The following is a 24,327-nucleotide window of genomic DNA, read 5'->3' on the forward strand; positions in this document are numbered from 1 at the left end:
AGCAATCACCTTGACATACTGAAATCTGGAGTTACCAGACTGGTATTGAGGAGGCTGTTCATTACCCACCCACAGTGAAAATGCATCTTCAGTCATGGACAAACACAAGCAGGTCAAAAGCAAACTGACAATATACTGTAAATTATGCGTGCAGACGGAGGACTTGACTTTATGCACTGTAATATTTCTTGTTACAAATCACTTTTCAATGTTGTGTGAATCTGGCATTTATTGGCATCTTTATCCTTTTTTTTTTTTTTTTTTTTTTTTTTGAGATGGAGCACATAAGCTCCTTTTACTACTTCATCAAAACCATCTTTGGGATTAAACTCAACACCCAGTTCACCACCACTGATGTCTTTATGTCTGCAAGGGCGTGCCTTGAACTCCTGCACTCTGAGCACAGATATTCCATAGTAGGTCCTGCTGTAACTATTGAGCTGCTGTGTATGCCCCACCCAGGACAATGGCACAGAGGCATCGCACAGATGACAGACGAATAAGCCCTTGTGTCTGTTCTCTGCCTTTCCTTTCATGACTAGGTGAGAAAAAAGATGGTTTTCATTTGCCCATTTTGCTATCATTTGCCCGTTCTTATGGACTCTATCCTGTACCCCAAAACAGCTTTTCCTAATTTCATATAATGCTAATTCACATTAAGAACTATGTCTTTTGTTATCTTTAGCTTTTGGCGAGGTGGTGTAATGCTGAATTTAACCCCAAATAAATATGAAGCAGCCTGTGATATCCTTTTTACGTACACAGGTATAAATATCACTTGTACCTCCAAGTATTTGTACCTAACTACTAAAACTTAAAGAGTTATGAAAAATGTCACAGTGAATTTGTTCTTTACAAAGAGCATGCCCCTTTAAAACGTTTGAAGTATTAATTCTCCATGGAGTGAAAAATCAGTGGTGAAACCCCATTTACCAGCTACTTTGCCAGGTGGTCCCTTTCTCAAGAAATAAAGACACTGCACCCCGCATACTACAGCTAAGCAAGCATAAAACAAGACACCCATTCCTCACACACATTTACCCTCTCGATCCAGGTGTTTTCTGTTCCATGAACAGCTCAGAGCATAATACCTAACGGATCAGAACGGGTTAGAAAGGCAGGCATTGCTCTCATACTTCTTGTAGGAAGCCACAAGAACCGAGGCTGCGATGCAGTTGGTACTTACAGGCAAACTGCAGCTTTGCTTCTCTGCTAACGATCCTTCCAAATGGGTTTGTTGCTACACATTGGTACGTTCCACTGTCTTGGGTTTTGTTGGGATTATTGATCAACAGGTTGCCTTCCACTGCACTGTAGCGGTAATCCATACCGATGTCAATATTGGTCCCATTTAATTTCCACCTATAGTACAAAATGCCAAAGTTAAATCCTGCTAATATTAATGGGTACTCTTGTGTATTTGAAAATACCACATGTAGGAAATAAAGATTTAAAACATCTTTGACTACTCAAGGAAAAAAAAAGCATGAAAATTTAAGTTTCTTGCACAGTATTGAAATATTCTAGTATGTAACTGAAAAAGCAATATCCTCGACATATATTTCAGTCCCTGATATGATTAATGTTTCTGTAGTTATTGCAAGTGCTGCTGCTCTTTGGAATTAATCATTTTGCAAGAGGAAGTCCCAGAAACAGAATCTTTAAACTGTTCAAGCCCACAGAGGCTTCTTTCCCTCTCCTGACTTAAGCTGGCTGTTTGTTTTTAAATTTAAGAAAATTCACTCACAGCAGATGTTTTCACTAACTGGGGCACTGAGAATTTCTAACACCACATTGTCCCAATTACAGCAACTGTCATCCCCACTGCTTGCCGTGGAGCGTGCGAGGGAGCCGCAGCCTCGGAGCAGCTCCCTCTACCTGGACCTATGCAGAAAAAAATGGAATGTTTTTGCATGAGCAAATCAACAGTCTGCTACATCAAGCCGTCATGGCAGAAGGCAGCAGGTGGGATGAGGTCTTATGACTCCCACAGGTTTCAAAGCGCCCTTTACTTTGGTTAAAAACGATAAGAAAGGTACCAAAGGGTGGGGGGCGGGAAAGGGGGGATCAACCAAAATGATTTACATCAGCCCAAGTGGATGTGTGGAACAAGAACAGCAGCATTGCCACAGAAATAGAACATCTTTTTTCATGAGGATCTCAAAGCAGTTAATAAAGCTGAAAAACGTTAAGAGCTTTGCCATGTGTGTGGACAAATGAAGAAGCCAACATGATTTATAATCCTTGCATAACCTTTTTGAACCAAATTTTGCAATTGCGTTGCAGCACATTCTGATTTCCTGGTGCCTTTTTCTTTGGTATCAGCACTGAGAGAACCCCAGGGGCACTGCTGAGTTAGACTGGGTGACATGTGCAGGAGAAAGGCTGCAGGGGGACACGACCGTAACGCGGTGATGGTGCTAAGGAACAGTAAAGCATTCAACAAACCCAACAGTTGGTCTGGGATTTCCTTTCACTTCACAGTTCAGCTTCACTTTCTTTTCCTCTGAATCCAACGGGAAGATCACGCTGCTGGGTTCCTGCAGGAAAACCGGCCCGTGCAGTGTGTTGTCGTCTGCATTAATGAGAAGAAAAACATGAGAGAGACTTGCAGGAATCTCCATGCATCAGAAGCTAAAATAGCACCTTGTCAGAAAGAGACCAGCTACCACTCACCCTAAAAAGAAGCTGTAACAACACTTGATTTTAGAGAAGCCAGATGTGTGTTTTTTTTTTTTTTTTTTTTCTCAAAAGCCAATGAACATTGCATGGACTCAACGTTCATGAAAACGTTTGCACACTAACTAGAGGACAGATTGGGATTCTACCCGAAGCTCAATGAATGGGAACAGGCACAATCTTATGGTTGTAACATAGCTCAAGTAAAATTGGAATGCTTAAGCTTCACTTTTAAAAATTGAAATTTTTTCTCTGTAAATTATATAAAAAAAAAAAAAACAAAAAAAAACCACATTATTAAATACAGCCACACAGCATGTTATCTGGATGTTGACCAGCAGGTACAGCTCCCCAGAAACTCCCTCAGCGGGGCTGGATCTGCCATCCAAGAGCTGAGCGCTCTTCGCAGTCGGTGGCTGTAGCCACACAGCAGCAGCTCAGAGGGGCCACGTGGCCTCGCTCAGCATCCTGGCTTTCGCCACCTCAAGCACACAGCTGCCACGTTACACAATGCTATTGATTTTATTCCTCCGGTCACCCAGTACAGCATTATTATAACCGTAAGTAACAAGAAGATAAGCAGCAGCACCAGCAGGGTTTGTACCTGGCAATAGCGCTTGCACCGGGTTGCAGTGCAGCAGCCAAGCACCAGGTGGGCACGGCTCCTGCTTCTGCCCCCCTCCAATCTAAACAGTAACTGGAAGCACATAAAAGCTTCAAAATACTTTAATTTGTTTTTCATCTCCTGCTGTATTTGGCATCTCTGCTTCTGAGAGCAAAACTAGCACAGAAGAGGCAGAATCCAACTGTGGGAAGAAACCCAAGTAGTTGGTACTTCTGATTCCTCTGACACCAGAAAAAAAAAAAAAGCTCAACAAAACCCCTTTTCTTGTAAGACTTTCATGCCAAAAACGTTCTCTGACCTAAAAATGTATTGATAAAGGACTTGAAATGCATATCTGCATTTGAACTTATTTCCTAGGAATTACATTAGACAGAGATGAATAAAGCCCAGTGGGCTACACTCCAGATGCTGCTCGTTTCTCCCGCATATGCATCAAAGACCACCAGAAAGCCTGGCTCACAGCATACTCCACAAGTACAAATGATGATTGACATCAATCCACCCATGGTGCAAGGTAGCTGGAAAATGCCCACCCGTGCCATGACCCAACCTAACGCGGACAGGAGCGACCTGAGCCCACGGCACTACGGGCTGCTGTGGGGCCACGAGTCCGTCGGGATGGACATGCAGAGAATTTGTCCATATAGGAGGTCAGAGGAGAAAGAATAAATAAAATATAAAATAAAGATGATAGGATATAGCAAAAAGTAAGAAAGAAAAGTGAAAGAACAGAAGAAGATGCGTCTTCCTGACCGAAGGAGGGCGAGGATGACTGGGAACAGCCCTCGCAGCCCTGCGATGCTCGGGGAGCCAGCCGGGTTTATCGGGAGATGGAACAACAGCTCTGCACTCCGGGGAGAAAATTCTGTCTTTTCCACAGAGTGATTTCAGAGAGACTCTGCCAGGAAGATTATAACGGAGCAACCTTTCCCATGTCTCCTCCCTCAGGTACTGCCACAAAAGAGACTGCACGAAGAATATAGTCATATCAGTTGTATTTATCTTTATTTTTAATTATATGTTAACGATATCTGACTGAGACTCATCTATTATTCAAAACACATTCCGCATAATCTCTAGCTTTAAATTATACCTGTGTGCAACTTACTGTTGCTGGCAGAAAAAGATAATAATAACCGTAAAGCATGCAGGGCTAGATGATTAAATCCTGACTTGTTTCTGAGACCCAGGGCTGCTCGACTCCTTAACTAGTTGCGCTGATTCATTTACTGAGAGAAATAATATTACAATCTGGCCCATAAAGATTATAGCTCTGAGTACTATATTAATGGATTTGAAAACAAAAGAATTAAAATACATTTTAATTTTCTAATGGTAAAATTCAGAAGCTGGCCTGGAGCTTGGGTCCTCGCTTTAACTCCCATAAGCAAGGAGCTTCGACATGCTGGGGCAGGCAGAAGCCAAACCGTAGCAGGGAATTCACTTACTGAACCGTGCTGGCTCGGGCTGTGTCACCTGTGTCCCCACCAAAGGACTCCAGTCACGCCACACTGTCATTTAGAGTTATTTCAATTATCATGTGTCCACCTATATTGTGTCACATCACGCCAAGGGTCAGATTCTTGGTCAGGAAATCAGTCAGGTTCCCTCGCAGGAAAACAAACCTTGAGTCAAAAAGTAGACAGCGTTGGAAAATGCACAAACACTTGGAAGGGCCCGAACCCCCAACACTAAATGCGTCCCCGCGTGCCCAGGACATCGCTCGGCTGCAGGAGCAGGGCCCAGACTGCCCCGGTGCCGTGGCAGGGGGTGACACTGCTCTTAAGGTACGGTGACACGGTGCCAAGGGGGCCTGGCGGGGAGTTACGCTTCTGCAGGACACTGCAGCCTGTCCGCATCATTAGTGTATGATTCAGAAGTCACAAACACCAAAGGTAGAGAACTACAAAGTTAGAAACGCTCAGAAATAGGTGAAAAGCCTAATGAACTTAATTTGCCTAAGCTACAGTTTCACACAATAGAAGCGCACAAAAGATACCAAATGAAGTCGCTCTCCAGAAATTACATCATCTGCTACTGATGCTGTTTAACACTCAGCTTTTACACGACAGAAAAAAATTGCTCGCCTTTCTTTAGCTGGCAAGAACAGAGCCTGGGCACAACCACGGGGCTGCTGCCAGGGCCAGCAGAGGGGCTCTGAACGCAGCTGTCGGCAGATCAGAACACAAGGGGAGGGAACAGCCTCGCAACACCGTGCAGATAAAATTATTTTGAGTGCCTACTCTTTCTTCTTTCTCTTATTGTTGCCAGTGTATAACCCAGATAAGCAAGTCCAAACTATTTAATCTCGTCTGTTGTCCTCTTGCTACAGCCGAATGCCTGATAGAGAACACTGCAACATGGACCCTGCCGCGGCGCGTGGCAACAGTGGAGCCATGGTGCCTTGTAGAAGGTGTGGATTTAGTTCAAAGAACACTAATCATTCATTAATAGAACAAACTGCATCCAGATTCTTATAGGAAGAACACTAAAAGTACCAGCGCCATAAATATTTTTAACTAACTTATAATGTTGCTGGATAAGAAGGGATCTCGCAGACTTACTGCCAGCACAGGCAAATGCAATACTATATTACAAAATAGAGCAATGTTTTGTAGGAAAAAAGTTTTGCTGTCCAGATAAATTCTAAATGTGAATTTCACATTTTATTTTTTATAAAAGTGGTTACTCCATTCCTACTGCAGTGATGCTCAGGAACTTGCAGCCATGAAACCAGTTTTCAGCTTATCACTGATGAGCCCTAGGAGCTTGATCCACAACCCCACCGATGCTAAATGAAGGCACTTTTCTGAGTTAAGCTGGCTTTCTATTTGCCCCCCACCTCCCTTTTTAAAATCAAATCGTATTCATTAGGCTCTCTTTGAGATATTTAATTGACCAGCATGATGATGCAGTGCACATAGGTGAGTACAAATATGACAGCCACTCTTGCTCCCCTCAGTTATTATAGCTCACTTTGCTCTTTATGATTTTCAGCAGCTATTGCATAACCTGTGTGACTCCTTACAGGTTTGTCACTGTCCTGGGAAAATGCAGTAAGGAACCTTCCTGGACAAGCTAACTGCTGAGCCACTCTCCTAGTGACAGATTTTATTTTTCTGAGTTACGTTTCTTTTGCTCAAGCCCGAAATGAGCTAACCCAGAATGAACACGGAGCTGCCCTGAGCTTAAGACAAGTTGCAAACAAGATTGGTTACCAAAAAGCATTTTTCCCCCTGTCAGATGAAACAAATACGCTACGACTCTGGTTCTGCATCCTTCGAGAGAACTGTGTGTCTTTCAGGAAAACGCAGGGTATAGGAAATTTCAGTGATTTCATGATAAAAGCATCAGCTTTAAACACAGTATGAAGTGTATGCCCATATGCTGTTGGACAGAATGTGATAGATAATTTAGCAGAACATTCTGTTATCCTAGCTTCTGCTGATATATATATATATAAAAATATATATTCCTAGTGAATCACAAAATCTATTGAAAAACACCAGACTCATTTAAATACACTCCAAACGAAACAGATATTTTCTGTATCCCTCCAGTAGCCCAGACCTGAGAGCCAGCATATTCAGCGTGATGCTCGATGCTTGTTGTCTTCCTGCATTTTTGAAGAATTGAAACATGAAGAATGTCAGCTGAGGTTAATTCAAACGAACAGGTGAAACCATTCTTATTCTCTCTGAACATTAGGCCCAGTGATGGATATTGTTAGCTAAATAGGACTGCTTTAATTTTCATTGAAAGTTATGGCCAATTTGAGAGAAGGTTTAATTGAATATTCCACACTGTGGGGGAAGATAATAACTAAAGCGAGGCGAGAATTCTTGGAGTATTTCCAGGATAAATGATAAAAATCCTCTCCTTGTTTGCTGCTGAGGGAACTGGGTTCTGCTATGTATGCCGGTGAGTTTTCATACAGAGCTACAAGTCGGTATTTCTTCAAGACAAAACTGCACCTTGGGAAGAGCAACTCTTCGGGAAGAGAACTAGATAGGAGAGCTCAAGGGCAGCGCTGATTAACGCAGCGCAGCACCGGCAAGGTTAGCCAGCTGCGTTACAGCCTCCTGCATGGGAAAAGCCTAAATTGGCTGGATCCCTCTTTATTTTTTGCCTTTCACTTCTATTAACATCAACCACACGCGCAAGTGGTGCTAACGGCTTTGAAATGATAAGAAAGAAATGTTTATATCAGGTACTCCTGCTGAGAATTATCCTTAGGCTTCTTAAAGAACAAGACCTGCTCAAGGCTCTTCCCATACAAAAGCAACAAAAGATGTGTTTCCAAAAAGGAGATTTAAAATGTCCTGCACAAAACATTGTTTTAAGGGAGGGGTCTCAGCTCTGCCTGTTTGGGGACAGCAACCAGCCCGCCTCTGCCCTGGGGCTGCCATCGTGCCTGCGTGCCTCTGCACCACGGTTGGCCCTTATGTTTGGGGATGAGTCAAGGTACAGAAAGAAAACAAAACAACAACAAAATCGGATACTGTCATTGGGAGCAAAGCTGAAAAGCTACGAGGCTCTTTCCTTCTCACCCGTACCACCCTACCAGTGCATAAACCCCTCTTTTTGAAGTTCCTCTGTAACTCTCCGTTGTACCTGGGCCGTGGGATCTCGGTATCCTCACAAAAACCACAGACACAAGTCACCTGCAGGCTGTGAGAGTGGACGAGCAAGATGGCACCCACCTCTCTCCTACCCCTCATGGTGCCATCGGTCAGGTCACCGGGCCGGGCTCCCAGCACACTGCAGGTCCCCAGCAGCAGCTGCGAGCTGGATGCCCCCTTCTCTTTCCTGCCTCTCCATCCTGACAGACCTCTGCTTCCCAGATCACCGCTGTACCGACACAGTTAAAGTGGAAAGCCGCGTCTGACAGGTGACATGCGATAGGCAAGAATCTGATGGCTGAGTTCAAAAGCAGTGTCAGATGTTCCTCAGAGACAGTAACGAAACTATAAAAATCCGGAGGATCCCTAAAGCTCAGACGACAGGAAGAAATAAATCTTCGCTCTCATAAATGCAGGTGTGGAAGAGCTCCGGCATTTGAAATGGAGACAGCGCTGGCCTGAGGACTCCATTTATGAGTGACCCGAATATCTGAAGCACTCTGAATTAAAGGCAGGGTTAAACACATTCACCCTGACGCGGCCGTGCTCTGACCTTCGAGGAGAGCCCGGAGTCTGTCAATTACGGGAGGTCAGGAGCAGGCCCCAGCAGCTGCCTGCACTGCGGCCTGCGGCTGCCGAGCGCAGTCGGGGTCAGCCCCGGCTCCAGGAATTCATCTCCAAAGCCTCTCCGTCAGCCCGCCTGCGCCACGGCAGCGCTGTAATTTCACCTACTGAAGTGCCAGATGATTAATTATGCCAAACGCTGTCAAGTTAGCGCTTTTCAGATAAAATGCTGTTACCTGATCCGCGCACGCCAAAGCAAGCGCGTCTGCTTCGCGCCTGGTCTAGACACCGGGAGGAGGCGATTCCTGGTGCGGTGTAATGAGCGACTTGTACTACGACAAAAACCTCATTTAATGGAACGTAATTGGTGTTATCTTCATAAGTCAACAGGATGATTATGATCACAGATGTTCCCTTCAGTATATGATAAAAGCATAGTTCTTCATTGCTGCAGAAAATCACAAATTTCTTTACCGAGCCTCCTTCTCCCTGAGTCATCGCAGCTGACATCAGGAAAATAAACAGATAAACTCTCACTGCTCTGCTGAGGATGCTATCAGCCCAGGATAGAGCAATGAATGATTATAAGAACAACAACATTGGGGCTTCTCGGCCATAAGATCAGTTACAGAAGATAATACAGAGTGTGTCACGTGTTGCACCGCTGAAATAGTAGAAATCACCAAGGGGATATTTTCTGCAAGATACTTTTAAATACATAATAATCAATCTTGTTCTGATGTCTTGTAAGTTAACTTCTAGCCCTGATTAAACCATTCAGCAGTTATGTAACCAAGCACAGGAAAAAAGGATAGGAAATTAAAGTACTTCTGTTAATGCTGACACAATACATTATGTTGCTACTATTGAGCAGTAATAAAAAATATACATTTTTCTTTTCAAAATAACAAATACACACATTCTGGTTTTAGGAGATGAATAATATAAAAGTTTCCACAGGTTCCCAAAAGCTGCTTCATAACTGTTGGGAATATTTCCAAGCACACTCTGTCACTAGGAGTAAGTACACTAAACCTGTGTTACCTAAAAACCTACCATAAAGAGCTCTTTCCCATAGACTTAACTACTGGTTCCAGACAGAATAAGTGACCTTTGCTGTTCACGTGCAACACTCATGGACCTGAGCTGTGACCAGGGATATAACCACCAGGATGGCACCAGCACACTGCCAACCGAGCCCAAGACAAAACCCTGGACTTGGTTTTTCAGCTGCTGGACACGCTTACCACACTTTCTTTCCATTCCCCTAGGGCCATTGCTACAGCAACTCATGGTACTGGGTCATTACTTAATTGGTCAAATCTGTGGGTTATAGAGAAAAAATGATCACTGCCTCACTTTACCTCATGCTCTTTTGTTTTGCCATTGTATAGAGGCACACAATGACCACGATCATGGCAACCAAACAAAGAGGGTAATAAAAACTCCTCTACAAACGTAAAAGAAATGACAGGTGTGTTTGACATCATCCATAAGGACTGTGCTCACTCACCTTTGACGTGCTACACAAATTTCAGACAGCAGTTGGACATCCTGAACATAACCCCTACTTGTAAATGCAGACACTGTTTGTTGTCTGCCCTGCTCTGGAATGCCGCGTGTCTAAGAACTGAATCTGTGCATCTCAGATGACTGGGTTATGTACTGCTTTAAATGAAACACTGGCATAAAATGTATTTCATGGCTTATATATATTTTAATTCAATGCAGGACAAGCCAGATTCAACTTAGGAGGTCAATCAATGACAGAGAAATTAGTCCTTAAGGGAGACAACTGTGGCTCGGGGTTTACTCCATCAATGGCACTAATCTTACCTACAGACATGGCAGCTTTGAGCTTTGCCTCGATCCGTTACCCTCATTCATCTCCCAGCACGCGGGCAGCCTGTCACCACAGGGGTAGCGCCACGTCCCGCACCCGGTGACCTGTGGCCACAAGTCCTCGCGGTCCTGTGCCATGGTGGCTTCCAGAGAGGTCTGCAGCCACCTGGAGAAGCACAGGGAAAGCCAAACCACAAGAACTGCTCCCAGGGTTTGTGCATCCTGACTGCACCTGCTATCCAGCAGGCACAAATCGATACCGGGCTGATTTTTTGCCGTCTGCGTTGAACACGAGTTCTGGATGCAGTGGCTGAAGATGGGAAAAGATTTCGGATCTGTCTGAAAATGGCTTTTGTCTCATCAAGTGTTTCCAACAGACCTGAATTTGTGAAATTCTCTCAGAAAGCTGTTGCCAGCATCCTAGACTATTAAAAACCTTTGTATTTACTCCTGGTCAGTTTGACATGAATTTCACGTCTGGCCAAGCCACAGCACAGTGTGTCATTGTGAATACAAAGCTGCCTCCAACTGCTCTTCATCCTCCTCCCTAGGACTGCGGATTCCTCCAATGCTCCGTGTTCTCATACAGAGCTATTTGTGGATAAGGTATTTCAAAGGTCTAATAGCTGTACTAATTAGCTATTGATTTATTAGTAAAATTTAAGGTATTGATATAATTGCTGTCTTCCAAGAAGAACATGCATCGTTATTATAAGATTTTCAGTTGCCTCGAGTATGACAGGTACTATAAAGCGGATATTAAAAAAAAGCTGAACTAGTGTGTCTGTGTGCATATTTTAAATTAAAAGCCACATACTTCCTATCCACAGTACCTCCCTGAACTTCAATTGATTTTAATGTTTCATGTAATAAGGAAGGTATGTAAAAGCCAGGCTAATAAATGCTATCCTCCCCACCCCAACAGTAGATGCTAAACTGTTACAAAACATATTGAGAGAGCCTTTTTTCCTTTAAAATCCTGGAGTCTTAGAAAAGAGAAGTCCCTGGAGCAATAACCTATAATCTCTGCATCATCCATTGCTTGAAAAACAAAGACAACTCTGGCAACTTCTGCCAGCTCTGCATTGATTGAGGAGCCCAACTCCACGGAAACCTGCAAGGTGAAAGGAATGGTCTCCTGTGCGTTTTTCAAGGTGAAGCCTGTTTGTGTGTTTTCAGGTTAAAGTACATTAGCCACTGTCAGAAGTAAGGCTGATTCCTGCCAACTTTTTACCCGGCTATTTACAGCGAGGTTTAGGCACTGGATCCCATTCTCCAATATTTGCCAATAAGCAGATCAAATTGCCAGCGCCCTGTGAGCAGCAGCGAGCAATGGATAATCAGAGTGGCAGGCTCTGAGCGAACGACTGGGAACCTAATTTGCACTGTGTCACCGGTCAGAAAATGCTGGTGCAGCGGCTCGGGCTTGTCAGCGGGGCACTGTAAATCTGCTTGTCCTGGGTCACAGGTGCACACTCTGCAATTACAGCAAGAAACCACAGTGCTGTAGCCGCAGGAACACGTTGGGGATGACTTTGGCTCCGTGTTTGTTTGCACAGCGCCGGGAGAGGCAGCGCTGAGAGCCCCTGTACCAACAGGCCCAGCCAAGGCACGCAGCCCCTGTTTGAGGCCAGCCTCTAAAACTCCTGCAAAAGGAGTTTGCGATGTGCAGTTTTTCTACCTGAATTTCAGTATAAAGAAAGAATAAGTAAGGGCAAGAAAAGAGCACATGGGCGACAAGTTTCTCCCAAGACATGCTCCCATCCCAGAAAACGTCTTTGGCCCTCTGATGCCGGGAAGGCCGCGGGGACCAGGCGAGGCGAGGAGGCTGACGTGCCACTCCGTCCCAGCCTGGTGGCACAGGCACCTTTAAAGCATCACCTTCACCACAGACACTGCACGCTGCGTTTGTGTTACTATTTCTAGCAAGTTCAGCCCATTCCCTTAAGAAAAACCAAACTATTTCAATACGACACGTTTTAGCATAATGGGCAGAACGGTCAGTGAGGGAAGCCTCACGTTTACAATGCTATACGTGGATATTTTCAGTGCCAAATGGTCAGCAGCAGCTTGCAGTCACCTCTGGCCGCCGTGAATACAAAGCCCGAGGGCACCCCGAGTACCTGGGGTCTAACAAGAACCAACTTATTTAGGAGGACTGAATAACCTCTCTTACAGAGCTCCACCGAGAGGTTAATGGAAGCCCTTCCTGTAGCCCTCACGGCACTGCCTGTCCCCCCTGAGACGTGCCAGGCAGCCCAACGCCCAGCTCCACGCTGCTGAGCAGGCTCCTGGCTGCGGACGGGGAAACCTTGCTAGCCTTTCCCACTGCTGCCAAAGCAATAACGTGCTTAATCCTCTAAACAGGATCCGGTGTTATAATCCCCAGGTGGTTATGTTCTATAAATGGATTTAAGGCACCTGAAGTGTGCTGTGGGGACACCTACCTGGCACCTCAGCTGGCATAAATCTCCAGCGTTTCGCTGAAGTCAGAGGGACTACACCGACCCCGGGCACATTTGAGGAGCTGTCCCTCTTTTTTTTTTTTTAAATTATTATTATTTTAACTGTGTTTCTACAGCCCTCAGCAGAGCAGCTACAATAGGCGCAGCTGCCCTGACCTGCAGCACTCACTGAGACGCCCCAACTCTTCTGCAAGGGCTGGAAGTCAGCAGCTACCCCCACGGGGCATCCCTGCAGGGGGACCAGACCCTCCGCACACAGACACAAGCACAGGGTCCCACGCAAATCCAGCACCAACACCAGTGCCACCAAATGCCAGACTGAGAGCAGCTTAAATAAAGTTCCTGGAGTTTAATCAGTGGAAATCAAAAGAGCAACCGGGAGCACAATTTGTACAATCTGTCCATGGATAGAACACGTCCCTTTAATTTTTAAAGGATGTTATGAACTTTAAGTGATGCAGCAGGGGAAAAAAAAATCAGTAATAGCTGTCAACCCCCTGACTTTTACGACTTCTTATGCTGCAGTATAGTATGCTTAGAAACTGCTCTGATTGATAGCATTTGTGAGCTAAATCTTTTCTCTATCTGGTATAGCACTATCAGGTTAAGCTTTCAAACATCTCTCCCTCGCACCTCTGCAGCAGCGTGGTGGGATTGCTCCGGCCTCACCCCCCAGGGCCGCTTCTGGAAGAAAAACTCCTTTTTCAAGTGTTTTTTGTAACAGGAGAAAACTGCTCCCTGAAACACAAACCTTAATGCAACATAGGGACATCAAAGGGCAACAACTACCAAACAACGCAGTCCAAGGACAAAGCTCGGTTTCGTTGTTTATGGAGACTTCTGGATCCTCACCTGGAGGACAGCGACGCTCCAAACACAAGCACTACGCACAACGCAGCGACTGGTGATCAGCTACTTCAGACTAGACCTTGACCTGACAGAAATAACATTTCCTCCACAATGGTTTGCCAACCAGCACCGCTGTGAGTGAGGGGTCGCGCTACCAAACCTCCCAAGGCCGTTCCACCACCGTGGTGCCATCCCAGGACTCGCAGGGGTGGCAGCAGCAGCACAGACACATCTGGGTGCTGCAGGAGGTTTGTGCGAGCCTGCGTGGTGCTCGCAGAGAAGTCGTCCCTCTGCACCGCGACACCCTGGGGCGTTGCGGATAAACACGGAGTAATTGTGCCTCAGGAGATGAAATGGAGCTGGCTGCCTCCCCAGCCCCAGGAGGCTCTTGTTTTGATGCTAGACAAAGGACGTTAGGAAAAGCTCCGGAGAAGTGCACTACGATAAAACGATCGCAGAGATACCGAAAAAATAAATACCAATAAATATCATCAGTTGAATGGAAGGGAGATGAAGTGTTTTTCTTTCGGAGAAAGTCATCTGACTGAGGTCTATCACTTTACAATTATAAACAGATTTATTTCATTGTTCTACAAGAAATTATATGTGTTACTGTGGTGATGTGATCCAGTGCAGTAAATCAGTCACTATATAATATCTGCTTATGTTGAACCAGCAAGTCGCTGAAGCCTTTACAAAAGCCACAGGTCGGAACTCCAGTGCAAATTAGTAAACGTTATGCCTTACTGTATTTTACTATAAATAACCCCAAACCTCAGGAAGGCACCAGGAGTTGATGCACATTACTTGTCTGGACGCTGTGACCATGTGCAGCACTCCAGCAACTGGAAGACAACTAATGCCAGGAGAGGTTTATTTTTAAATTATTATTATTATTATTATTTTTGTAATTTACCAAAAACAAAACAAAACAAGTTAGAAGTTAAAAGCATGAAAATCATCAAAACCCATATAATTTCATTCTAGTGGAGGGAGGGCTTAATGGGCAATCGAAATAATGTGCACTGCTTCAGCAATTTTTTCATTACAATTACAAAAAATAATGGGTTTCTTGGTTTTGAAAATTAAGGATTATGCTGGATTGAGAACTGCACTACAAAGAACCTACTGACTGGTTTGGTTAGCTGCCTCGCAGACAAATAAGGACTCCTGCAAGCAGGCTTTACTCTGGAAATAAGAGCTTGGCTTTTCACTTCAAGAAATATGCCACCGCACACCGTAATGAAGAAGACGCAGACAAAGTAATTAAACTGCGAGTAACTTTCTGGGATGCTTTGGTAGCACTCTGCTGCCTCTGTCTCTGGGAGCAGCAAAAAATCAAAGCAGCGAAGGAAGTTTCTCTTGACCTGTTCGCTTCAACCTGCTGTGCTGAGAGTGCTTCAAATGTGAAGTGCTTGAAGCCTTCGCTTGCAGGGCTTGGAGGGAGCACCTAGGAGGTGGCCAAAAATAGTTCAAAGACATGAGAACGAACGCCTTTAAAAAAAAAAACAAACCTATCTTTTAAATATGGAAGAGATGGAAATGATAATGCATAATTAATCCATCAGAGAACGTACAACCAGAATAGTGCTGTCCTGTTTGCTGACGCACGTTAGTGGCAGTGTTACTGCCTAATAACAGGGGGGTGGGTGAAAAGGGAAGCACGCAGCCAGGTGCGTGAACAGGGTGGTTTCTGTCACCTGGGTTTGATACAGCAGCGGTTTCTTGGTACAAGCACATTTGTTACACCCTCAGACCTTAAAGATACACATCCTTCATTCTTCAATCACCATCCGTCTTAGGCAGTAAAAGATCTTTACAAATGCTGCAAAAACAAAGCATCGCTCACGCCCGGCCCTGCTTATTCTGCAGCATCCCAGAAGCCGGCCCCAGCCCCGCAGGCAGCAGCGTGCCCGCACCCCATGGTGCAGGGGGGCTTCAGAGCCTGCCCCCCACCAGGGCACCCACCGTGGGGGAGCCCAGGACCAGGAACTGGGCTCAGGGTCTTCAGCTGTGGGACTCGCACCTCTGCCACCCGTCAGAAGGCCAGCACGGACTCCAACTGCAACCAGCTCGTGGAGCGAAGGGCGCGCGACTCCAAGGGGGTTGTGCAATTCAAACAACACGCCCAAGCTGTGCAATGCAAAATGAAAAGAATGTATTTGATATCGAAATACAGCCACTTGCAGCCCAGTTACAACAGCGATCGCATGGTACAGTATGAATGAAAATACAGCCCTATAATTAGAACAGGAATTAACTGCACAACAGTCAAGCTGTTAAAGTCATGTGTTAAATGCTGACTTTGCTGGCACTTTAGCAGGTTTCTGGTCCTTGCAATTAACATCTTCTAATTAAGCAGATGTGTCCCTATATTAAATTAGCTACCAATTAATTACTATATCCTCCAACGAACAGACTTGGAAGCTGGTAAGATTTTTTTTGTTGTTGTTAGCACTGCTACAACTTTCTTTGTCCTTTGAACTTTTGCATAAACTTTTTCTCAACTTTTCATCCAGCAGGAATTTACCCGCAGCCTCTCCCGTGTAAGCAAAAGCGTGCTGCCTGATTGCTGAGGAGGCACAGCTCTGCTCACCTGCAGGCAAGAATTACAGGTCCAGGAACACCAAGGAACAAATGTGCCTATAGTAAAACCGCGCTAAGACTGGCACGGAGAGGTGCTGACCCCTTTCCCTAACACACAGGCCGTTTTTCCACCCGCTGGACTGGTCCCCACGCCTGCCCCTTGTCCCGCCATGGCTGGGGGCAGTCAGAGCCCCGGGAAGGATGCTGCGCCCCTGCCCTTCCCTGCCGCCCCTCCCATGGCTGCTCTGGCTCCAATTCACAAAAGCAAAACCTCTTTAGAACCAAAATAAATACTAATCTTAAATTCAATGTACCCTGACAGCAAATAAGTTTGCTGTGCTTACTTCAGCATGAATAAAAAGCCCGCAAGGAGACTCCTACATAAGAGTATATTTAGAAGTTCCATTACCCACTGGAGAGATTGATGTAATAAACCTATAATAAAAAGCCTGATGTTATGGATTTCTCTAATGTTTCTTATCAAACAGCCTGTATTATCTTGGCTTGTGTATTCAATTTAAAATAGGTTTTCAATAAGTGCCTTAGAGCTAGAGGTCATTCTCACTTAGTTTCCTGCCACGCAGGGATGTGTACTGTCTTTTCCTGCCCTCAGAAACTAAAAGCTGTTTGTAGCTTGCTCGAGTGCAGTTTACAAAGTAGGCAGACAGATTAGAGAGAACAAGAGAGGGAATATATTATCTGCACATCTATTCATATCGTGCAGCAACAGCCAAGGCTGGCAGGGCGCGGGCTCTGTGCCGGCATTTATTTTTATTACCGAGCAGTGAGGTGTAGTTGTTCCTCATGAGAAAACCAGTGCGCAGGAATTGTTTTGCCACCAGTTGTCTCCTCCTTTGTATTTTGTGGCTGCCACACAACGGAGGTGGTTCCCGTGACCTGCTGGCTGCCTGCAGCTTCTGCAGGAGTGGCTTCGCCTTTTAGGTAGGAACAGCACAGAACAGCGCTGCAAACGCAGTGTTTGGAGATGCAGGCCATAGCTAAGTACTTCTACCCATTTAATTTTTATTTCTTGGCACTGGGTTTAGCTAACAACCGATGGCTGCTACTTGGGACCCAATGCAATTTATCTTAGGACATATTTTAAATGAGTGCAACATAATTTAGCAGTATTCCCCTCATTTATTAAATCATTTAAATGCATTGTTTTTACTTTCGGGTCTCAAGCCCTCACTCTGCAACACCCCCTGCTCATTTTGCAGCCTCATTGTGGATCTACATCCACCAACTCCTTCGTAATGCCCTTCTCATGGACACAACAACTGCTAAAGCCACCTGAAGTCAAACACTGAGCGAAGGAAGCCCCCAGATAGTTTTCCAGGCTTTGTGCATCAACCCTTTGCCATGACTCTTTCCCTTTGTAATTAAATCCTTTCATTAACCATCCAATAATAATAAAAGACCATAACTCCAAGCCCTGCTTTTTACACCAAATGAATAAAGCAGTGGTTTTTTGGTAGCATTTCGTATATTCACTTGCAGTGATTTCCCGCAGACAGTTAACAACTTGCAGAACAAGCTGCTCAAAATGTTGGAATCAAATAAAAGCAGAGAGCTACTTCTAGGCAAACGTGCAATCAAGTGGTTGGAAATTAAATTGAAATCAAGGCCCTTAACTTTTAGGGGAGTGGCAGGTCCCTCTGCCACTGATCTCACTGTGACAAGGGCAAAGGGTACCCAGAGGCGAGCAGCAAGCTCATCATCAGGAAAGGGTGAAGATGGGTAGCTTATAGCACCAGCCCACTCGAGCTCATGCAGTGGGTGCTTCAGGACATTTAATGCCAGCACTGTGGCACTTATCTTTTTAGATAGATTTGTCTACCCCTTTCTTTTTTCCTCTATGCCTAACAGATCTCTTTTCCCAAATTTGGGCAAAATGAGCCATAAGGACAAGTGGGAAACAGGACTACGATCTGCACGCCTCACGCGCACTGGGAACACGTTGCCTTCTGCACGTCTATATAAATACATCACTTGCTGACTTCTCAGCCCCGATAGAAGTTCCAGAGACACTTGCTGAGGGTTTGTAGCACTTAAAGAGCCTAAATTCCCAACACATTCGCTTTGGTCAGCTCAAATAGACCCTCATTGCTTCTGCACCAGAGGTTAGTTTTCTTTTGATTGCTTTTTTCCGTGGTATTTAGTGGCCTCTAAAAGGAAGAAAATACTGAGGACCAAGCTTTAAAGCAACATCTCGCACAAATTATAGTAAAGGAAAATTTGAATCCTCGCTAATTTAAGTGTTATTTTTACTACTAATGTGAATCCAACCCTAACAAATTAAAACAGGAAGAATTAATTGGATATGCAAATGAGATTATTCAGTATATAAATCTAATTACATACCAATTTGCTTTAACAGCATGAAAAGTAAAAAAATGTTCTTTGTAAATTGATTGTTTTAAGTAACCACCTGTAGCAGCACCAAGCAGAAAGGCTGCATCCTGAAGGTGCTCATTGCCAGCAGCAGCGAGACGACGACTTCCAAAGGCTGTCACAAGCCCCACGCTAACGGGCACCCTGCTTACTCCTCTGATTTACGATATTGCTTCATTAGTTCCCAAACGTACTAAACCAGACTTCATTTCTCTCCAGCAAGGGACAGATGCAAACAAACCAGGCTGATTTTAGGGAGCTGATGTGATTTCCATCACAAGCCCTGATTTCCCCGTGCTGGTGTACTTTTATTTGTGCCAGGCCACAAAAAAAACCAGCAGCAGTAAGGGGGTGCACGGGGTGGTGCAGAGCAAGAGCAGCCGGGGCTGCATGGAGCACACCGAGCCCATTCAGGTGTCGCTGTCAGCTTTAGGAAACAAAAGGGGACAAAGGCACAATTAGCAGAACAGCAAACTGCAGGGAGGAAAGATTTCTCCAGGGGAAAAAAACCCTGTTAATTTTGAACCTTTTGTGTCCAAGAACCAAATTACACAGATAGTCAATTTACTTCTTTGAATAACTACCCGTCGGTAAGAGCAAAAATTATAAATGAGATCGCTGAAATTGATTAAGATACAGAATAGCTGACACCGTAATTAGTGCCCACTGTGGCATCTCTGACAAAGGATCCCAATCACCTGCTTTCATTGACTGTACACCGAATTTTTTCATACAGCTCTGGCTCTGATTCACAAATTGAGTATCTGAAACCACCTGGAACAAATAGTATTAAAAATATCCTCCAAAAGAAAAGAATATATGGTGCTTTCGCTGGAACATCGAGCAGGTATCAAAACCACCTTCTCAAAAGCACGGCGTTATTACAGAAAACTAAATACAACCCATAGGAAATCTGTTCTCAGAAGGATGTTTATACTACAAAATATTTACAAACATTAAAAAAAAATAACTTAAGGCCACAAATGGCCAAGGGAGCATGAGTTTTCACGAGAAAAAAACCCTTGGAAATGAGCAGGGGCAAGGGGCAAGGGGCCAACTCACAAGCCCCTGTGAGCTTCCAGGCTGCTCTGCAGCACAGCATCTTCCAGTTTCCCGAGCTTTTTCCCAAGCACTGGGGTTTTGCTGTGTCCAGTTTAAGTCAGATGAGGTTCCCAGTACCTGGCTACCGGTGGGGAAGGCAGATAGTGTCGGCTGGCACCTGCAGGTTTTGGAAGCAGCAGCTGTATCCGCACACATTATGGGCACGTTGCAGAGGCAGCGTGTCAGGGCTCGTGGCTGGAAGTTGAAGAATCACCGCGCACACACGCTGCAGCCTTACTTCGGGTGAAAACTAATGTGGTCTGTAATATGTCTGATCCTCCCCTGAAGGATGCCCACCGCAGAGGATTACGTTTTATCACTATATCATAGCTTCTTTAGGGAAATCAAACGGCTTTCTAATTGAGCAGCCCGCACGCACACACCCCGACACTCCTGCTTTGGATGCACGTGCTGAACCATGAACACTTTGTTTACTGAGTGGCATTATCAAGCAGGCTGCGGCTCTGCTTAGCCTCCCGTGCATTCTGGTTGTTCTCCAATACAACACAAAAAACAACGGCTTGCTGACATCCCCCTGCTTGCTGCTACCTGCTGCATCCTTTCTATGTGGGGTTTATTTGCAGCATTTATTGGATGTTTTAGATTGTATTAACAAGGAAGGATAGCTGAAGTCAAGCACTACAGAGTACAGACACCCCGGTAATACGTTCCGATGGCTTAGCTACCACACTTTTCATTTAAGTACAGACTGGGTGCTAATACATTTGTATAGTGAAACCAATACATTTTTTATTACTTTAAATGCTATGTGGGCAGCTGCAGAGCACCTGATGAATTCACATGAGATCGTCTGAAGTCCTCAGAAAGAATGTAAATAATTTTTAAACTACGATGCTCTCCTGTTCACCAGCTGCAACAATTTCAAGAGACAACGTCCACTCCTGCACAACAAGTGGCTTCCTCTGTGTCCCAAGTACGGCTAAGCAAAGAGGCCACAAACGCTTTGTATTTTCTCCCATTTCCCCTCTTTCCCAGTGCAGAGCAGGCAGCGGGGACCAGCGGCCCCGTGCCCGCAGCCAGCTGCTGGGTGCTTCCTGTGGGACCTGCCTTCCTACAGGAGCCCGTGTCCAAATCCCCATCCTGCAAACTATTAAGCACAGGAAGATCTTCCTTCTTGTAATTCCACTGGTTTGGACTGGCACATCTTACCAGCTGATACACGTTAAAAATGCGCTCTCCTTCATTTTTTTTTTAAAGCTCTGTTATGATCTCCACCAAATTACATAAAATCCTTGCTAACTGCCGTGCTGCTAACTGTTGTATTTTCATGCATCCTCTCCTAAATACTTCTAGAAGCAGTAAAACACCAGAGAATATCTACACTTAAAAATAAGATGAGGTGGTTAAGTTTTACCAGTAATGGATGTGACAATAAAGAAAGTTAAATTAGAGAGGAACCATTAAAAGCCTCCAACATAATTTTAAACACAACACCTTGCAGGAGCTGTGAACTCTGCTGCTGACTCCAGCGTGTAAGACCTCACAGGCTAACAGCCTTCCACAAATCAATCTTGCAAAACACTGACAGGCACATTTAGCTTGTATCACCAAGAAAAACCAACACTATAAGCACATTTTATACACAGCAAGCATGTTTCGGAAACAGCACAGCCACAACCGAACAGAAACACCGAGCCTGACAGCCACCGAAATGAACTGAAATGGCGACTTCAAGTGAAATTTCATAAGTTTGGTTTGACAACACTCAAAGAAATAATTAAGGAGAAACATATTAATTGAGCTATTACTGACTGCAGTGATGCCACTGGAACATCCTTAGTGATGGAGTATCTACCAGCATGCCAAGGCTAGGGTGAAGATTTCCCTTCCCCAAATCCACAGCTCAGGTCCTCACCTCCCATGCATTTTTTCAGCGTGGTTCAGCAGTTCTCGACCTTTTCAAGCTGTCCAAGCACTGCTCAGCACCAGGACTTCACCCTACAGATGTGTGGCCGTCCACAGGCACATGCTACAGGTGTTCCCAGCTGCAGACTTGCATGAAGTCAGTCACAAGCTCTTGCAGCCCTGTCCATGGTTTCTTTACTCTTACATCTGGGCTGTGCTGAGTCCTGGATCTGCTGGGAATGGTCTAAACTCTAAATGCTACTGCAACCCGATAGCAAAGTCCTCTGCCTTCCTCTTGCTCTAGGTTTGACCTGATTCCTGAGGTCACTCAGAGGGAGAAAGTATATTTTGCTTCTTTTTAAAGCAGTGTCTCACTGATTTTCAATGTCATTTCTGCTCCAAAATCGAATTCACTGTTTTTGGATAAGAAGACACAGAGTAGCTTGGCCCAGCAAATCAGCACCCAGCTACCAATAGGGACAATTCCCCGTGCCATCTCCTGCCAACAAAACCCTTTGGTTATACGAATAAGCTCTAAATCCTTCACTGACACAACATCCAAGTGCCCCCTTTCTTGCACCCTGCAGGGGTTTAATTAACGTGACTAATGCCTGTCAAATGTTGTTCTTTCATGATGAGGGAGACAACCCTACGCTTTGCCTCACACAAAGATTTGCTGTCCTTAATATCTGCTTGCATGCTTTTACATTAAAAAAAGAGGCATTAGCCACGTGCTTTAAACATGCTCCGGATTATGAAGTTGCAGCTAAAACCAGGCACCGAATGCCTCTGGTCAGCGCTTTTTGGGCATGGGCGTAACATTAAACAGTTCCACGCTTTCTTACCCAGATCACACTTCACATGTGGTAGCCCTAACTGTACCTTTTAATTCCACTTTGCTTTAAGTAGTTTTGGTTGGGTTTGCAGAGCTCCTCTTTGCATGCTGCATCAGCACTGACACCCACTCTGTGCCTCGTGCTCCCTGTCCCCAGGGCTCGCGGTGCAAGCCCTGCGCACTCCTGCTGCTTCGCTCTTGTTGCCGCTCCACGGGGGGAGAGCTCCTGTAATTTATCATTCATACACCGCTCCTGCAGCCGGAGCTGCAGAAAAGGACATGTTTGTAAACAAACATCCATCACGGGGGTTTGCGCACGCCTGTATTTTCTTGCCCTTTCACCTTTGTTGCTCATTGTTCTTTTGATAAATATGACTGTGGCTGCGTAACCAACACCTAGCGCTGCACTGCCGCTGGCACCAAAAGGGGTGCTGACTAATTACAGAATTGCACGCTGATTCGCGCTCTGTAAAAAAGATTTAGCTAGTGGTGAAATACAGGAATCATACAAAAGATCAGTAGGACAGAGGGAATGAGGAGCAGGATGGCAGAACATGAAAATCCTGGGTCATTACAACAAAACGAGACAGCTCCTGGGATGATTTAAGCTGGCGTTCTTTGACAGACGTCAGTGTAAGGACTCTGGCTATCGTCAAGAGGGACCAACCTTTGCTTTGTGGGGCAGCACAAAGGATGCAGCAGCACTGGCAGGGCTCTGTGCTGCTCAGCGTAACCACCAGTACCGACCCAGGGCTCTGCCCAAAGGCACTGTGATGACCAAATCTTTGTTCCATGCATTGGTGCTGATGCCACGGAGCAAACTCAGCATTTACCTACCTGGCTGGAGCTCTGACAAATTATAAATTCATATTACAAAGGCACTTCCTAGTTTTGGAGAGCTTGGGAGACAGGCGTATTAAATGAGCAATAAAATGCAACTTAATAGGGTCGATGTTAAATTAGTTTCAATTATCAAACCCCATTTTAACCAAATGAATGCCTGGCTTACATCCAGGATTCACATAATTTACACGGGGAAGTGCTAGGTTCTCTCCCTTCCTGCTAACTTATGACCTGTCACTGCTTTGCCTTCCATTAGGGAAGAAATTCCATATTCTCTACTAAGTACTCTGCCACTCAGCCTATGGTCTGGTCTCACACCTCCAACTCTTCCAAAGTCTTCTTCCCTCACTCAGGAGAAAAACAGCAAGAACAAAGCTTCTTTCTCCTTAAGCTGTTTGTCTTTCTTTGCTGTTAACTGGCAGTGTCACCCCTCTCAGCAGCACTTCCCTATATTTACCTTCTCTGGGTATGGCCACCAGAATACCTGCGCATCAATCACAGAGGAGGCTGGAGACCTTTTCGCTGGTGTACTACAAGCATCAGACCTGTGATATGTGTTCAGGGGATCACAAACTCATGACAAATGTGCGAGGAGAAGGATCGCAGTGCCTGAAGTTATTGCCAAATCACAACCGGGACTTCAGCAGTAGAGCTCAGAAATATGACAACGCCGTTATTTGTTCTAGATATAATTCCCCTTGCAAGGGACATTATAAAAGAAAAAAAAAAATCTGAAGAGGATGATTTGACACCAAGAATTTTGCAGCAATTTTTCCGTGGCTGAGGAAGCGTGCTTCTCATCTTCATTCCACCCGTGCAGCTGACTGCCTCCAGCCCCTTTTTATCTTGCTGTCTTCTGCATCACTCCCTGGCTTCACATCTCAGACAGCCCAACCATCAACCTGCCTTCTTTCAAGTCCCTCTTCAAATGTTTGCCAGTAAAGCCACACAGTGTGAACCTAGAGAAAATGCCATTTCACATGGAGCATCCTAAAAATGGAAGGAGAGCGAGTGCTACAGGAATAAAGCTTGATCCGGCTCTCAGCGAGTGTTTCA

At 45.1% G+C, this 24,327-nt stretch overlaps 1 protein-coding gene across 8 annotated transcripts in view; it reads right to left on the bottom strand.

Annotated features, from left to right (window-relative positions):
• Nucleotides 1-24,327, bottom strand: part of LOC106036755 (contactin-4) — a 300,476-nt gene that overhangs the window by 116,023 nt on the left and 160,126 nt on the right. For all 8 annotated transcript variants that reach the window (XM_048068607.2, XM_048068576.2, XM_067002911.1 and 5 more), the window contains 2 exons: nucleotides 2,449-2,575; nucleotides 1,187-1,362 (listed from right to left, as the gene is read on the bottom strand). In XM_048068607.2, the coding sequence (XP_047924564.1) occupies nucleotides 1,187-1,362; nucleotides 2,449-2,575 (303 nt within the window). The remainder of the gene's footprint in view (nucleotides 1-1,186; nucleotides 1,363-2,448; nucleotides 2,576-24,327) is intronic.

This window comes from Anser cygnoides, chromosome 10 (genome assembly GCF_040182565.1).
Source record: "Anser cygnoides isolate HZ-2024a breed goose chromosome 10, Taihu_goose_T2T_genome, whole genome shotgun sequence".
NCBI classification, from domain to species: domain Eukaryota; kingdom Metazoa; phylum Chordata; class Aves; order Anseriformes; family Anatidae; genus Anser; species Anser cygnoides.